Here is an 18,536-nt window from a genome sequence, read left to right as displayed (position 1 = left end):
AGTATACTACGTAACCAAATACCACCTGTTTCCCAAAAAAGCTATGGAAATGAAAATATTGTAAAAAATGTAGTGGTGAGTGCTTAGAAAAATGTTTGGCATGGAACAGACACTTAATAAACATTTGTTGACTGAACAAATAAGTATACCTACTCTGTGCTGCTTTATATGGCATACATCCTTAATACATATTTATTAATGAGTATGGATGGACGTATTTCTCCCAGTGGCTTACAACTCATTATGTGATATTTATTTTGAGGATCTGTAAACAAATACCAATGACTTGAGGGCAGTACATCTTAGGTCAGTGACATGCTAATCCACTGCCAACCTTTGACAGAGGAGGAAATACCCAGACCAAGTTTTGGACTGTGCTCTTTTAATAGTGTTAAAATGGGACTTTTGTCTTGTCTTGGTCAAGTTCTTATCTGCAGAGTAGGAGAAAGGAAAGTATTTCTTTTCTCATTTCATTATGAAATATCGCTATTGGAAAGAGGGGACAAAAAATATAAACAACATATCTAATGGTTGGCAGATTTTGAAAGATAAAGGGTCTGCTTTAGAAATATATTTTTCCCCCAGAAAGTATGTAAATATTTAGGCTTATTAATAGAACTATATTTTAGCCACCAATTGATAAGTCTTAAGGAGAATAATACCCCATCTCTATGAGGGTCTCGAGAACAGGCAACATCATACTTTGTTGATGGGAATGTAAATTTGTTCAACCATGTAGAAGAGGATTTGGCAAAATATGTAAAAAGTCTTTCAGAACATGTAAATTCTTTGATTCAGTAATTATGCTTCTAGAGAATTTCCCTTAGGAAATAACTGGATAGCTTAGCAATGATGTGTGTGTAGGAATATATATATGTTGCAGGGTTGTTTATATGAAACAGTAAAGCATTGGGAACAATGGAAATTTTTAATAATGGGGTTATAATTATATGTCTTCTCTATAAAATATTGTGCATCTATTAAAAGTGGTAATAAAGATCAATATATATTGTAGGAGGCAGAAGTTTATGGTATGGTGTAAGTGGAAAAAGCAACACAGAAATGTATGTATGTACATCATGACACTATTTTGTAAATAATAAATGATCATTTTTGTTTCTGCCTAGAAATAAATCTGAAAGGCTGATGGCATTATAAATGATTTTATCATCTTGATTTTCTATAATAAGCATGGATTATTTTGTGCAAAAAATAAACATTTGTAAACATGTGTTGGCACACTCACGTTGCCAATTGCACATGACCTCTTCTTAATGACAAAAATGCTGTCAAATTTCTTAAAAAGGGTATATTTTTAAAGTTTTGCACTTATGGTCAGAGCTCAGTTTTCATGTAAGTTATGTTGAAATCCAAATCTTACAAAGCTGAGAGCTGAAGGAAATTTTAGGTTTATGCTTTTTCTAAATAGGCAGCTCACTAGAACTGACTGTTAACTGCAAAACTTGCTTTTTGGGCTAAAAGAAATGAGTTTTAAAATATTCTTTGAAAAGAATTCAGGAAGACAAGAACATTTTCAAAAGGTCTAAAGTTGTGCCTAGCGATATAATCAAATGGACATTCTGAGTATATTAGCTTTCTGGTTCTTGCAACAATTGTAGGCAATTTAATAACTGGTTATTTTCTTAGTATTTAAATAGATATAGCAAAATAAATGTACAAACATTGTATTAGAAAGAGCTGAATGAGATTATGTTTTCTAGTGGCTCATATACTTTTCACCTTTAATAAAGGAGGAGTTCTAACAGAGGCATGAGCACTAATTTTTACCTCAAAAAGACCGCATAGATGATATGGATTCATAAGAATAAAAGGGTGCGTCTTTAAAACACTATTAAGTAGTTGGTATTTGAAGGCTTACATTCAAATGGGAACACACTGTCTATTGGAATAATAAAGGTTTTATTAAAGCCATAGTAATTAAACTTTTCATTAAAGGAAATGAGAATTAATTATTTTATGCTCTATGTTTTATAATAAAGTAAAATTTCCTAAATTCCTAATATTTCCCTATCTACATTAAGTGTATAATTGTGAATTTATCCTGTTGTAGATGTGTCAACAATAATTAATGCTTGAAGAGGGTTAATGTAAAGAAAATGGCCTCTATAGAGATTATCTTATTTGTACTTTATGCAAACACTGACAGAGGTCATGACTGGGTTAAAGGCATACAAATGTTATGTGTCAAATTCAGGCATAAAACCCAGACACTAACTAAATTAGCACTAATTTAAAGATGTGGGTATATGTATGCATATGTATGTATATCCCTGAAGACCGCTCAACAGTAAATTATTTTGCTACTCAGCACTGAATCTAATGCAAGCTAAGAGTTTGTAGCGACTAAATTATGCTATATGCAAGTTGGTTTTTAGACTGAAAGGTTATCCTAGCTTGCTTTCTGTGGAATTACTTTCTGCCAATAAGTCCAGGATGGGGATATTTGGCTACAGAGCTGCACTATGAGTGGCTAAAGACAAGTTGCGATTACTCACATGGATGAAATGTCACTTTTGTATACGTGAAAGAGCCATGGTTTCCGGGAACAGGTAAACTACTTTCACCAGGCTCAGTTAGGACAGTTTTCTATTTGTGCCTTTGATGAAGAGCAGCTGAAACAATGTGTACAGTTGTTTCTTTTTAAGACAAAAACTAGCATCTGCTGCTATGATGGTAATAGTCATAGAAGCAGACGGTTTCCGACCATTCTGCTGGTATAGTCGCCTGCACTCATCCTCTGGGGCCCTAAGAAGTCTTTAGGAACCATCTAGTTAGCAACTAGCCACCCTGGTAGAGATCACTAATATTAATAATTATGAAAACCTCCAAAGCCTTACACACACACACACACACACACACACACACACAGAGGAGTTTAAATTCTCAGAAAACCGTCATTGCTGACATGATGACTGAATTTATAATTCGTCTATTATCTAAACCCTTTAGCAGGGCATTAACATTTATTGAGTTTAAATGTGCTATACATACATTAAATTATCCCATGTGCCATATGTACATTAAATTATGATTAGATCCTCATAACAGCACTAAGAATTTGTTATTATTATTCCTACTTAGAGGTGCAATAATTGAGGCTACAACTTAGAGCTCCACTTTCATTACCACACAATTTCCTAACCACAGTGTATGAGATATAGATATATATATATATATATAATGATGAAATGAATGAATGAATTCTAGCCCCAGAGAATGGGAGTCACTGATAAAACAAGAATTAATCCTGTGGTAAAAGTTAATGCATTTGTGCTTTTAAGCTTGTATTAAAGATTAATTACCTTAATTATATATTTAATTTATTCAAGTTGGCATATGATAGAATTAAACAAACAACATATTAATCAAAGCATCATGCTTCTTGAAAAAAGCGGATTTTTTAGTAAAAACTGCTAGATTTTAGCTGACGGTATGGCAAAAACATGGTTTCATTTTCAAACTTAAACTAATGGGTGAACAATTGGTAACAGAACTGCCAAGGATATCATACAATTGCACTTTTTGGGTCAAATTTCATAACCTGGGCTTATTTCTTGTTTCTTTCCCCATTGGATATTGGTATTATCAATGTGCAGAAAAGTATGTAGTTGATTGCTTATGTTACTTCGGGAAAGAAAATTTATCATTTACAATCTGTTTCTAATTCTACGTTCTTAAATGTAAAAAAGAAGTTTCTTGTTCTTAGAAATAAAAATAAATTACTAGCTCAAAGGAAGAAAATGCACTGAGATCCTGCTTTTAAATGTTGTTTTATTGATGAGACAATCTAAGAGATTGATTGATGCCATTATGTAATAGTTTAAAATAAAAATCAACATTGCCTTAGTTTTCAGAAATAGTTTGCAGTTTTGACTCAGATGGAGCGCTTTTAGGACTAGGTTTCTTTCTCTATACTTAAAATCTGGATCACTGAAAAATTTCCAGCTATCTAAATATTTTTGACTAAAAATAACTGAACAAAGGTAAGAATAATTAACTCCTGACTGGTTCAAAGGGCTTGATATCAATTATTTCTCAGAAAGTTATTTTAATTAGTTAAGTGCCTGGACTAACCTCCATTAAACTAACCTCTATTATCTCAGCTAATCTTCAGAAAACGTTTCTTGCAACTGATACTGCTTTACCTACTTTACAGATGGGAAATTATGGCTCAGCAGTGCGGTAGCTTGCCAGTAGTTCTCATAATCTCTGGTGGAACCAGGCTTAAACCTACACTGGTTTGACCTGCTCCACAATATGCTGCCTCTAGTGCTTCTGCCAGTCCTGACTCTGGCTCTGACATGGTGGGAAAAGTTTATTCTTTCATAATGAATCTCACTGAACTAAACAGCTCATCAATGTTAAGCTATATCCTTATTTGAAATAGTTAGGCTTCATTATTTGTGAATTTTATACTTGCAAATTTGCCTACTTCCTAAAATTTATTTGTAATCCCTAAGTCAATACTCATGGCACTTTAATGGTGCTTCCCAGACACGTGCAGAGTAGCAAAAAATTTAAGTCTCCCAAGGTGTACATTCCAAGGGGAGGTCCAACAAGGCAACACTCTGCTTCCTTGTTCCAGCTCTCACACGGTAAACAAGTGTCCTTTTTACCATCTCTTTAGTGCCACGTTTTTCACATGTTGTGCTTATTGTTGAGGATTGCACTGTTTAAAGCAGTCCCCAAGTGCGGTGGAGGAGTGCTGGCTACTCTTCCTAAGTGCAAGAAAGCTGTGATGTATCTTACTGAGAAAATGCATGTGCTTGCTTCATTCAAACACGAGTTATGATGCTGTTGGCTACGAATTTAATTGCGATTAATTAACAATATATTAAAGATGTCTTTCAACAGAAACACACATAAAACCAAATTATATGTTGAGCAGTTGTGCAGAGATTTGCAGAAACTTAACCTTGTGTTTCCCCTAGGAGCAATGGTTCAGTATCTGCTAATGTAGTGTTCTCAAAGACCTTAGAGAACATAGCTACCACGAACAGCAAGAATCAATTGCATGTGGCTTCACAGTTCTTTGTAATGGCATATGTATAGAAGTTAACTTATCGCCCTTTGAGTAACGTTTTACCATGGGGTAATTTTACCGGATTCACTAAGCACTCTTCAGGGATTCACCCATTTTTCATGAACCACTTGACAGGCACGTCTCAGAGATATTGTGGATTTGGTTTGAGATCATTGCAATATAGTGGGTATCAGAATAAAGCGAGTCACACAAATTTCTTTATTTCCTAGAGCAAATAAAATATATGTTTAAGCTATATTGTAGTGTAGTAAATGTGCAATAGCACATATCTAAAAAACTGTATATATCTTAATTTAAAAATACTGCTAAAAAATATTAACAATCATCTGAGCCTTTGGTGAGAGGTAATGTTATGTTTGTGGAGCGTCTTGCCTCAATGGTGATGTCTGCTGACTGAGCAGGGTGGTGGTTGCTGAAGGTTCAGATGGCTGTGGCAATTTCATTAAAGAAGATAACAGTGAAGTTTGCCACATGGATGGATTCTTCCTTTCGTGAAAGATTTCTCTGTAGCATGAGATGCTATTTCACAGTTTTACTCACAGTAGAACTTCTTTCAAAATTGAAGTCATTACTCTCAAAACCTGCCACTGCTTTATCAACCAAGTTTATTTAATAGTCCACATTTCTGTTGTCATTCAGCAATGTTTATAGCATCTTCCCAGGAATAGATTCCATCTCAAGAAACAACTTTCTTTGCTCATCTGTAAGAAGCAACTCCACATCCATTCAAGTTCGATCATGAGATTGTAGCAATTCTGTCACATCTTCAGGCTCCACTTCTAATGTGAGTTCTCTTGTCATTTCTACCACATCCACAGTTACTTTCTTCATCTAAGTTTCGAACTCCTAAAAGTCTTCTATGAGGGTTAGAATCAACTTTTTTCCAAACTCCTGTTAATTTTGACATTTTGACCTCCTCCCATGAATTATTAATATTCTTAATGGCATCTAAAATGATGCCATTCTAGTTCATCCTTTCCGGAAAGTTTTAAATTTACTTTGCTCATATCCATCAGAGGCATCACTGTCTATGGCAGCTATACTGTTCAAAAGATATTAAATAATCTGAATCGAAAGTTGAAGTTACTCCTTAATCCATGGGCTACAGAATGTGCATTGTGTTAGCAGGCATTAAAACGATGTTAATCTCCTTGTACATCTTTGTTGGAGCTCTTGAGCCACCAAGGACATGGTGGAGCAGTACTCTTTCAACAGGAATTTTTTTTTCAGGGCAGTAGGTCTTAGCAGTGGGCTTCAGTAAACCATGCTGTGTATTCAGTAAACCGTGTATATTCAATAAACCATGCTGTAAACAGATGTGCTGTAATTCAGGCTTCGTTATTTCACTTATAGAGCACAGAAACAGGGTCTTGCTCTGTTGCCCAGGCTGGAGTGCAGTGGCGCAATCATGGCTCACTGCAGCCTCTACCTCCCAGGCTTAAGTAACGCCCTTACCTCACTGTGTTGCTCAGTCTTGTCTCAAACTCCTGAGCTCAAGCAATTCTCCCTTCAGTCTCCCAAACTGTGGGATTATAGGCATGAGCGACTGTGCCCAGCCAGATTTAGCATAATTCTTAAGGCCTCTGACATTTGGGGGATAATAAATGAGCATTGGTTTCATCTTAAACTCACCAGTTACATCAGCCCCTAACAAGAGACTCAGTCTGTCACTTGAAGCTTTGAAGCCAGGCATAACTTTTTCTGTCAAGCTATGAAAGTCCTAAATGGCACCTTCTTCCAAATAAGGCTGTTTTGTTTACATTGAAAATCTGTTGTTTAGTGTAGCCACCTTCATCAGTTATCTTGGCTAGAGGTTCTGGATAACTTGCGGCAACTTTCACATCAGCAGTTTCTGCTTCATGTTACTCTTTTATGTTGTGGAGATGACTTCTTTTCTTCAAACTTCATGAATCAACCTCTGCTAGCTTTCAACTTTTCATCAGCAACTTCCTTCTCTCGCTGCCTTCGTAGAATTAAAGAGAGGGCCTTGCTCTGTATTAGGTTTTGGCTTGAAGGAATGTTGTGGTTGGTTTGATCTTCTATCCAGACCACTAAAATTTTCTTCACAGCAGCAGTAGAGCTGTTTCACTTTCTTATCATTCATGTGTTCAAAGGAAAAGCACTTCAAGAACTTTTCCTTTCCATTCACAACTTGACTGTTAGGTGCAAGAGGCTGAGTTTTCAGCTTGTCAGCTTTTGACATGCCTTCCCCATTAAGCCTAATCATTTTTAGCTTTTGATTTAAAGTGAGAGATGTGAAACTCTGACTTAAACATTTAGAGGCCATTAGAGGGTTATTAATTGACTTAATTTCCATATTTTTGTGTCTCCGAAAATAAGGAGGCCCAAGGAAAGGGAGAGAGACAGCGGAGTGACTGGTTGGTGAAGCAAATCCAAACATATACAACACTTACGAATTAAGTTTGCTGTCTTGTATGGGCATGGTTCATGGCGCCTCAAAACAATTACAGTAGTGACATTAAAGATAACGGATCACAGATCACCATAATAATGTTTTAAATGTTGTAAGAATTACCAAAATGTGACACAGGGATATGAAGTAGGCATGCTATTGAAAAAATGGCACTGATAGACTTGCTGGATGCAAGTTGCCACAAACCTTCAACTTGTAAAAAATCACAATATCGGCAAAGTACAATAAAGAAATGTGCAATAAAAGGAGATATGCCTGTATTCATTTCCCATGGCTGCTGTAATGAAGTACCAAAACAATGACTTAAAACACACAAATGTATTAATATGCAGTTTGGAGTTCAGAAGCCCCAAATGGGGTTTACAGGGATAAAATCAAGTTGTCAGGATTGCGTTTCTTCTGCAGGCTCTAGGGGAGAATCCTTTCCTTGCTTTTTCCGACTTAGAGGTGACCTCAATTCTTGGGCTCACAGCTTCACATCACTCCATGTTTCCATCATCGTGTCTTCTCCTGCCTTATTCTTCCTGATATAAGGGCTTTTGCGATTGAGAATGTCAGCTTCTAGTTATTTGCTCCCCAGCTTACGTTCACTTGAGTATATTACTGTTAGGAAGCAAAAGACATTTTTCCTTTCACGTTGGCAGAATTGCTGATGAAATTCAGCTCTGTGGGTAGCACAGTGCTCTTGTGTGTATGATGCTTTCACTGTTGTCTCATTATTGTTTTTGGATTCCTGATTCTAGTCCTCAGAGCCAAGAGAAATCGTTTGTATGTCCAGAGAAGACTTCATGCAGAAGATGACAGAGATTGTTGGTTGGGGCACAAAGGAAGAATACGGGGAGCTCTTTGACAAAGTGGATGTGGCCCAAGATGGCTTCATTAACTGGGACAAGCTGACTTCATTTATACTGCTAGAGCTTTACGAGCAAGATGAACGAGAAAGACAACTGTGGTGCCCCAGTGGGAGGACCTTGAATTCCTCCCAGTAAAACACAAGGACATCATTCAAAAAGTAATTTTCTTAAAAAGTTCAAGTCATTATCTGACGATCAGTAAAGAAGGTTTATTAGCAATCTGGGGAGAGAATTTAAAGCTGCAAGAAACATTCCCCATCACTTCAGATGCCACCAAGCTCAAACACCTGTGGGTGACAAGCCTGGTTTCTCTGGAAAATGTAAACAAGGTACAGACTTTTTATTAAAATAATTTACTGCTTGTAAAAGAGAAAAAAGCCAGGGGGCAGGGCTCCTGGCTATCAGTAACAGAAAGCTGCATTACTCTCGGTGGCTTTACCCTGACTGGAGGGAGGACAGGTCGTGCCAAGTGAGCTATACGACTTCCCAAGCTGTTCTCTTGGGTGCCTTGTAATGACACTGCTGCTGATGACTCAGATTCCTGGCTCTGTCTTCAATGAGGCCATGCTGCGTTATTAGCTTGTAAAGACTTTACTCCTGTCTAGTTTACAGCAGGATCGTGGACCGACATGTGGAGCTGAGAGGCTACTATAGTACATGGCAGGACTCAACGCGACTAAGGGGAACTGCTTATCTAATTTTGGTCACTGTACTAGTCAGTGTCCTCATTATAATAGTTAGGGCCCACTCAGTTTAAACATCTTCATATACCTATATCTCTGAGCAACATAACATATTGTAAGTAAAATAATTCTGTGAGGGAAGGTTGGCACTTGAAGAATCCATATTATTAATATTTTATATTAAGCAGATGGTAGATTTTACTATGAAAATTTTCAAGTGTACATGCAAACAGAGAGAATAGTGTTAGAAACTGATGTATCCAATATTCACACAATCATTTTCAGTTCACAGCTAATCTTGTTTTGTTTATACTTCCTCCCATTAAGGTCTAAAACATCATATCATTTCATCTGTACATATTTCTGTATTTCTAAAAGATGTCTCTATTTTAGCATAGCCAAAATACCATCACACTTAATATCCATAGCAATATTTTCTTAATGTCACGAAATAGCTAGTCGTGTACATATTTTCCTGATTGTCTAATAGTTTGTTCAATGAAGATCTGAATAAGGTCCAAATATTGTGAATGGTTACTATGTCTATTTTGATATAAATGCTTTTTTTTTATTTTTTATATTTTTGCAAATTTTGGCTGTTGCTGTTGATGTTTCTGTTAAAGAAACCAAGGTCTGTCCTTTCAAATTTTCCACAGTCTGGATTTTGCAGATTGTGTCTACGTGGTGTTGTTTAAAATGTCCAGCCTGTTCCCTGAATTTTCTAGTCAATTGGTTGTCAAGTCTAAATCCTTGAGTAGTTTCAGAGTGGTTTGTTTAGAACAGGTGGTTATGTGTTCTTCAGTCAGGAGGCGTTAAATACCTGCTTCTCTCTCTTCTTGAGATGTCAGCAGTTATTGTTGATTATTCCTAGATCCATTAATTTTTTAGGGGCCAGATGGTGATTTCTAATTTGACAATTTTCTTTTCCTTTAAGCTAGAATATCTCTATAAAAAAGAAATATCCCCATCAATCGTTTAGTTATAATGGGGTACAAATTAAGGGCAGAATAAATGCCTAATTTTTCACGTTTATTTGCCAGTTTTCAAAATAATGAGCTGCTTTTCTAATATTCTCTAAAGATATTCTCCATTATTATTATCAGCATAATTGAAAAATAATGGGTTTAAAATTTTTGATTTGTTTTAATCTACTGAGTTGTCATCCCATTCAAAGATTGCACCCTCTTTAGAGAGTGGGAAAGAATGCAAGTTGGCTTCTGAGTCTTTTTATAATCCTAACAGCTCTTGAAAGCTTCTTTGTTTCCTGGTATGACAAAATGTCCCAGAATCATCTTGTATATTTCCTATGCCAGACCCAAATCAGCATTTCTCCAAAAGGCCAAGTTATTTTTAGTGGGAAAATGTATGCTTTATTGTTTGGAACCGTAAGTCATTCTCATCCTCATTAGCTTCCTATGCCCTGATCTATTAATCCTCTCAAAATTACCATGGAGTAGATATTATTCCCACTGTGCAAATGAGAGATTGCGCAAGGAGAAGTTGTATAATTTGCCCTAGGTCACACAGGATGTAATCACTGTTGCCAAGATTTGTAAACTGAGGCAGCCCAACTTCAGGCCTGTGCTTCAGTCTTTACTGCCTTTATAGTGGCTGCTAACATTGAATTCAGTTTCTTTTTGCTAAGTCTCTGGTATTAATACTTAACTTTTATGAATTAAAGGATAGTTCTAGTCCAGATGATTTAATATCTGTGTGCAGTATTCTGTTATTATCATATGGTGTTCATCTGTTTCTTCTTTTCAGCACTGATAACTAAAATCTTTTTTTATACTTTGAGTTCCGGGGTACATTTGCAGAATGTGCAGGTTACATAGGTACACATGTGCCATGGTGGTTTGCTATACCCATCGACCTGTCATCTACATTAGGTATTTCTCCTAATGCGATCCCTTCCCTAGCCCCCGACTCCCCGACATGCCCTGGTGTGTGATGTTCCCTTCACTGTGTCCATGTATTCTCATTGTTCAACTCCCACTTATGCGTAAGAACCTGTGGTGTTTGGTTTTCCGTTCGTGTGTTAGTTTGCTGAGAATGGTGGTTCCCAGCTTCATCCATGCCCCTGCAAAAGACATGAACTCATCATTTTTTGTGGCTGCATAGTATTCCATGGATATCTTAGCTTTTCTTTTGTGCTTACTCAACATAGAATCTTAAAGTGTTGCCTTTTTTTCTTTTTAAAGCAGGTTTATTGAAATATAATTACACAAAATATACTGCATATGTGAAAAGTGGCCCAAGGTGATAGATTTTAATACATACATGTACCTGTGAAAAATCAACAGTACAAAGAAGACAATGAACATATTAATCACCCTCAAAAGTTTTCTTGTACAAAAGAGTAACCTCCCCGATTCCTTTTTTGTTAAGCAAGCACTGATCTGCTTTCTATCACCATAGATTAATTTGGATTTTCTAGAGTTTTGTAAAATTGGCACCATACTGTGTGTATTCCTTTTTTTCTTTTTCTTTTTAACTTGGCAAAACTATTTTGAGATTTATCCATGTTTTGAGGTATATTACTAGTTTTTTATTGCTCTGTAGTATCCCATTATGTGGATGTAGCCTCACAAACACTTGGTATGATCAGTTATTTTTTTCTCTTAATTTTAGCCATTTTAAAAGGTCTGCATTTATTTCTTATTATGCCTTTAATTCATATTTACCTAGTGACTAATAATCTTAAGCATATTTTCATGTGCTGGTTTGCTACATGTATATCTGCTTTTGTAAAATGTCCATCCAAATCTTTTCCCTTTTTTATTGGGTTTTATTATTATTATTATTGAGTTTTGAGAGCCTTTTTATATATTCTGGGTAGGTATAATTTATCAGGTGGATACTTGGCAAAAATTGCATCTCAATTTTTACATTCTCTTAACACTGCCTTTGGTAATTTAATTCTGATTGTTTATTGAATAGAAATACAATAGATCTTTCAAAAATGACAATATATTCTTCAACTTTGCTGAAGTCATGTGCTAGTTCTGTAGTGCTTTTAAGCATTTCTAAAATTTCCTATATATACTATCATATTATCTCCAGATAGAGACATAGAGCTAGTTTAACTTCCTCCTTTTCGATAGTTTAAAATTTCATTTACTTGCTTATCTGTCTAGAAACTCCATACCACATTAAATAGAAGTGGTGAGAGTGGACATCCTTGTCTTGTCTCTGATCTTATGGGAAATGTATTTATTTTTTACCATTATATATGATGTCAGCTGTAGGGTTTTTGTTGTTGTTGTGCATGCTGTTTATGAGGTTAAGAAATTCTCTTCTATTCCTGGTTTGTTGAGTGTTTTTATCATGAAAGTGTGTTGGATTTTGTCAAATGCATTGTTTGCATCTGTTAAGATTATCTTATAGCTTTGTCTTTTATTCTATTAATATGATGTATTACTTTGATTTTTATGTTAAACCTTGAATTCCTGGGATAAATATTACTTTGCTATTATGTGTAAATGTTTTGTATGTTGCTAGATTCTCTTTGCTAGTATCTAGTAACTTTACATTTATATTCATAAGGGATATAGATGTGCAGTTTTCTTTTCTTGTGATGTCTTTGTACGGTTTCAGTATTAGGGTAATCCTGGCCCGATAAAATGATTTGAGAAGTGCTACCTTTGATGTAATTTTTCGGAAGAGTTTGAGAAGTATTGGTATTATTTTTCTTGAAATGTTTGGTAGAGTTTGTCCGTGAAGCCATCTAATTGAGGATTTTCTTTGTGACACTTTTTTTGACTATTACTTTCATCTTTGGTCATAGTTCTGTTGATATTTTGTCTTCTTGAGTTGGTTTACATAGTTTTTGTGTTTCCTGAAATTTATTCATTTCGTAAATGTTAACTAATTTCTTGGCATATAATTATTTTATTCTCTAATGCGTTATTTCTGCAACATTGATAGTACTGTCCACTCTTATTTCTGATTTTAATAATTTGTATCGTCTCTTTTTCTTTTTGGTTAGTCTAGCTAAAGTTTTGCCAATTTTGTTTATCTCTTCAAAGAACTAAGTTTGATTTTATTGTTTTTCTCTACTGCTTTTTTTATATCTCTGTACTAATCTCTATTTTTTTATATATATCTGTACTAATCTCTATTGTTTTATATCTGTACTAATCTCTATTTTTTTCTTCCTTCTGCTGGCTTTGGGTTTAGGCTGCTCATCTTTTTCTGGTTTCTTAAGACAGAAAGTTAGGTTATTGATTTCAGATTTTTTTAGATCGATGCTTGCGAATCTAAATTTCACTCTAGACATTGCTTTTACTCTATTCCATAAGTGTTTTGTATGTTGAGTTTTTGTCTTCATTCATATGAATGTATTTTCTAATGTCTTTTGAGATTTCTTCTTTGACCCATTGGTTACTTAGAAGTGTGTCGTTTTATTTCCATGTAGCTGTAAATTTCCCAAATTTTATTTTGTTGAATGAAACTTCTAATTTCATTCCATTGTGTTTGAAAATATAATGTATATAATTTCAAATCTTTTAAATTTATTGAGATTTGTTTTATCACCTAATATATTGTCTACCCTGAAGAACGTTCCACGTACACTTGAGAAGAAATGCATCCTGCTGATGTTGGAATGAAGTGTTCTTTACACATATGTTACATCTAGTTGGTTTATAGTGTTTGTCAAGTCTTCATTTTCTTACTGATCTTCAGCTCAGTTGTTCTATTCATTATTGAAAGTAGAATATTGAAATATCCAACTGTTATGATTGAAATGCCTACTCTGTCATCAATAATTTTAGTTTTCACTTCATGGATTATAGGGCTCTTAGAAAAATGGCAGATGTAAATCTTACCTTCTCAGTAATTATATCAATGGACTAACCACTTCAATTAAAGGGCAAAGATTGGCAGAATGGTGATTTTAATAATTTATACATGTTTATGAAAATTCTCTATTTCATGAGACATCATGCTAATTCTTTTCTTTTCTTTTTTAAATGGGAGTCTCACTATGTTGCTCAGGCTGTTCTTGAACTCCTGGCCTCAAGGAATCCTCCTGACTTGGCCTCTCAAAATGGTGGGATTACAGGCATGAGCTACCAAATCCAGCCACATGCTTTCCTTTACTTCTTTAGACCTTGTTTTCTTTAGTTGTTTGAACATATATATATATATAAAATAGTTGAAGTCTTTTTCTAGTAAATCCAATGTGTGAACTTCCACAGGGACATTTTCTATTGACTCATTTTCATGTTTTTAAATAATTTTCCCTTTCTGAAATAGCCTTTAGGATTTTACTGGACTTCAGATAAAGCTACTGATAGAGTCTATATCAAATGATTTCCATGAAAGCCTCTATCTGCATCACAAAACATGATTTGTAAAGTTTCTGGCATAACTGTATGATGCTATATTTCTGTGCCTTAGTCTCTCCTATATGATTAGTGGTCTAGTCTCCCACGGATGGGGATGTTGATGAGTGTGTGGAATGGGGGTAGGAAAGAAAGCATGTTCAAGTGCCTCTAATGGGAAAAGTTTCTTCTTGGCTGGATTCCAAAGTTAGGATAAAGTACATTTGTGCTGCTGTTCTTTACTTCTGTAAAACTGTTAAGGATCCTCAGAGAACAAAGTCTGATTTGGCAATTAGATTGGCATGTCTGCTTTGCATATTAATTTTGCTAAATCCTTCAGAAATACTTTGATTTTCTACTGTGCTACTTTAGATAACAGTGGCTTTTACAAGTAAAGAGATTTGTTTCTATGATCTGCTGTCCAAAGAAGAATTTGCTTGCCAATACAAACTGCAAGGCCTGAAAGGAACACCAATTTGCATGGATTATTGGTATGATCCTCTTGAGGCCAATGAATCAATTCTTTCTTTTGGAGATATAACTGGAAAGGTAAGTGAGGGTAGATTAAGATTGAATATTATGGATTTAGTCATCAAACTGTGGTTTAAAATAGAGAAATTAAAATGCTAAGACTGTGACCTCCAAATTTAATTACACTATGGATTATATACACATTGGACATGAAAGAGACGGAATAGGTCATAGTTTGTCTTCTTGCTTACAAAAACAAATCTTCATTGTGCGTGTGGGTTTGTTTGTCTTTTTGGTCTGTGTATAGTCTCACTTTCCTCATTTAGAAAAAAGATCTTGCCAACTTTTTTTTCCCATAGGATACTTGATTCATTAGATCCCAATATGAATAAATGTTTAATATTAAATGCCTACATTTATCCCTCAACATTCTTTCAAATTTATTGTTCTGATTTTCCTACATAGAGTATTTGGTTTCTCAGTACCAATTTCCTAGTGAGTGCTCATTGCCTGTATCACATAACAAAAGGATTAGAGAGGGCACCTCTGATACGTAGATACTGGATACAATTATTTCTGTCTTCCTATCAAATTTCACTCAATGAAAAATTATTACTTACTGACTGAAACTAGGTTATGTCTGTGACCTCTGAGGTAGACTAATTTAAACAATTTCCTTTCGTAATTGTGAAGGCTTTTCATTCTTCCTGTTTTTAATGACAAATGTATCTTAAAAACAAGTAAGACTGCCCTTTAGTAATTGTATCAGCAACCTCATAATTGTTCGTTTTTTTAGTATAACTGCCTGCATTCTTTAAATAATATTAAAGAAATTCTTACTAAGTTAATAGGTACTCCTATTAAACAAAAATAACATAGAATCTTCTTGCAACAGTTATCCTGTCCATGACTGTTTTTCTTTCAATGTCTCTGCCAAGGTTCAAGCAATTGCTTTCACAGCAGCCTTGATTTCCCTGTTTGATCGGCCTGCTAGTGCATGTGAAGATGGAGAAGCCACCATGACCATTAACTGGGCAGAGCTGCTCTCTGGATGTCACAAATGCTGCCATATATTAGAACATAAACTTCATCGTGGACATTGGGTCAGGCAAGGTATTGAATTTGAACAATAATGAAAGTAAAGGGTCACCTCTGACTTGTACATTTATATTCTTTGATGAAAATGTTTCACACAAAACATTTAAGTCTAGAAACCAATAATTGGTTCTCTGAAGGTTGTGGCCTGGACTCTGCTATCCCTTGAATGCTGGCAGGGATTCTTTCTTTTTCTTCCTTCCTCCGTTCCTCCCTCCCTCCCTCCCTTCCTTCCTCCTGAATTTATGCCTCATACAATTAATTCAGGTGACCTATGTACTCAAGAAATCTTGAGAAAGGAAAGCATTGTCAGAATTCATTTCGCTTCAACTTGACTCTGATCCTAGCTAATCTCATCTAGTTACATTCAGGGCTGCTTAATAAAAGAATTTAACATGTTCCCTCAGAATCATTCCTTTGTTTTCTTTATGTTCTCATGGGAAGCATATTAGTTTGGCAGCCTTTAAAATTGCATTGTCTTAATTTTTTTTTTTTGATGTATGACTGAATTTCTCTAATCTAGAGTACTAGAGTGGCAGTCCTCTGTGTAATAAGACTATGTTATAAAATTAGCTTCTGTAGAAAACCAGAACTTTCTCAAAATCTAGTCACCAATGAATTAGTTTCATAAAATATCTTAATTTCATCTAATGGTTCAAGACTCAAATGTGCAATGTCTGCACTGATATTTCTTTGTTTAGATACTAAGGACTATGGTAATTTTCTCACTTCTAAATTGCTACATTAAAGAATGCCCACTGAAAAGAATGAAAATTAACAAACTCATTGACTTTAATGAAATTTGATGACATTAACATTATTGGTCTGTTCCTAATACAGTTTGAAGAAGAGGCAGTCAACCTGGACCCAATTGTTGGCTTTTATGGTAATTTTACCCTCTTAGGGTTTCAGGAGGTTGAAACTAATTCTTTTATGTGTGCCCACGTAACAACTTCCTATGTGAGGAGCTATGTGCTCTGCATTTTTTTCTTTGATATAAATCATACCATGTCTTTAGTACCTTCTAGATATCTTTTAATTCTGGCATGATATTAATTGTGGGAAAAACAAAAGATGACATTTTTGATCATCTGCTAAGTGTGATGGGCACAAAATTATATATTAAGTTTTCATAACATGGAAATGGAATCACAGTATTAAAAATATGCTGAATGGAGCTATTTCTGCTTCTGAAAAACATATTCTTTTATTCATATTCATATTCATTTGTTCTTTAGATACATATGCCAAAGACTAGATTATAATAATTAAGTGGGCCGGGCGTGGTGATTTATGCCTGTAATCCCAGGACTTTGGGAGGCCAAGGAGGGCAGATCACAAGGTCAAGAGATCGAGATCATCCTGGCCAACATGGTGAAACCCTGTCTTTACTAAAAATACAAAAATTAGCTGGGCGTGGTGGTGCACATCTGTAGCCCGAGGTGTGCTTGGAAGGCTGAGGTGGGAGAATTGCTTGAGCCGGGAGGCGGAGGTTGCAGTGAGCTGGCATCGTGCCACTGTACTCCAGCCTGGGTGACAGAGTGAGACTCAGTCTCCAAAAATAATAAATAAATAATAAATGATAGTTCTTGAAATTTACTCCCAGTGGGTTCTCTGAAATTTAATGTATTATTTGAGTCCATAATCTTAAATTAATGAGTTAATACAGAGAAGTCTATAGAAAGCCATCTTAGAAAAGGCTGGAGAGAGAACAAATAAGGCTTTTAAATTGTGATTGTCTTTTCCAATGATATATAATATCTAAATACTCTTTATGTTCAGGAAGAGAATGGGGAAGCTCTCATTGCAGACTCTGCCTCAATTTTATTTAAGGCTCTTAAAAAATTACCCATACTGATGAAGTAACCTGTCAGTGAGCATTTGTCTCTTAAGTTACAGGACAAGGATTGTTCTCTAGGTCAATGTGGATTTGCCACTTATCATGCATCCATCATTTTATTCCGATCTTTGATTCCCTCCTCTATTGACAAAAAGACATGGAAATTTAATTTAGTATTAACAGATTTATATTTATGTGCTAAGGAGTCCAATTTCACAGTCTGGCCTCAAATCACTGCAAAGTAGGAATTGGCTACGGAGAAGTTTAGTGCATATATAAAGAACTACATATGTAATACAAATTGTATATATATGTGTGTACATATATAGTTAAGAGTCTATCTTATTCGTATTACACATTTCTCAGTTCTTTGAATAAAAAATTATAATCAAGTAGATAATTTTTAGAACAACAGGAATACACACACATACCTTTACTTTAGACATTTTATTTGAATTATGGACTTGAGTATCAATCAATCAATAATTATTTCTTGATCTTTTATGTGTCTAAAAAGGGTCTTAGGCATTTGAGACTACAGAAGAAAAGGATTAATTATAGACTTAACCCTCAGAAAACTTAATAACTGAAAGAAATAGAAACTAACACAAGTCATCTTAGTAGAACATTGTTCAGTGGTACTGAAAATTAACTACTAAATCTTATAAACAAGATTTTGACTCCTATAGTAGTTCTTAATCCTGGAAAACCATAAGGAAAAGCTTTAAGGATTAGGGGAGGTAATTGAAGGATGGTGAGAAAAAGAG

At 35.1% G+C, this 18,536-nt stretch overlaps 1 protein-coding gene across 1 annotated transcript in view; it reads left to right on the top strand.

Annotated features, from left to right (window-relative positions):
• Positions 1-18,536, top strand: part of WDR49 (WD repeat domain 49) — a 139,180-nt gene that overhangs the window by 10,747 nt on the left and 109,897 nt on the right. The window contains 4 exon segments of the mRNA XM_064378521.1: positions 8,243-8,435; positions 8,438-8,682; positions 14,736-14,912; positions 15,773-15,947. Coding sequence (XP_064234591.1) covers positions 8,243-8,435; positions 8,438-8,682; positions 14,736-14,912; positions 15,773-15,947 — 790 coding nt within the window.

This window comes from Aotus nancymaae, unplaced genomic scaffold (genome assembly GCF_030222135.1).
Source record: "Aotus nancymaae isolate 86718 unplaced genomic scaffold, 86718_ANA_hifiasm-v0.15.2.pri h1tg000019l, whole genome shotgun sequence".
NCBI classification, from domain to species: Eukaryota; Metazoa; Chordata; class Mammalia; order Primates; family Aotidae; genus Aotus; species Aotus nancymaae.
The sequence above is the reverse complement of the archived record's forward strand: the minus strand, read 5'-3'. Positions and strand labels throughout refer to the sequence as shown.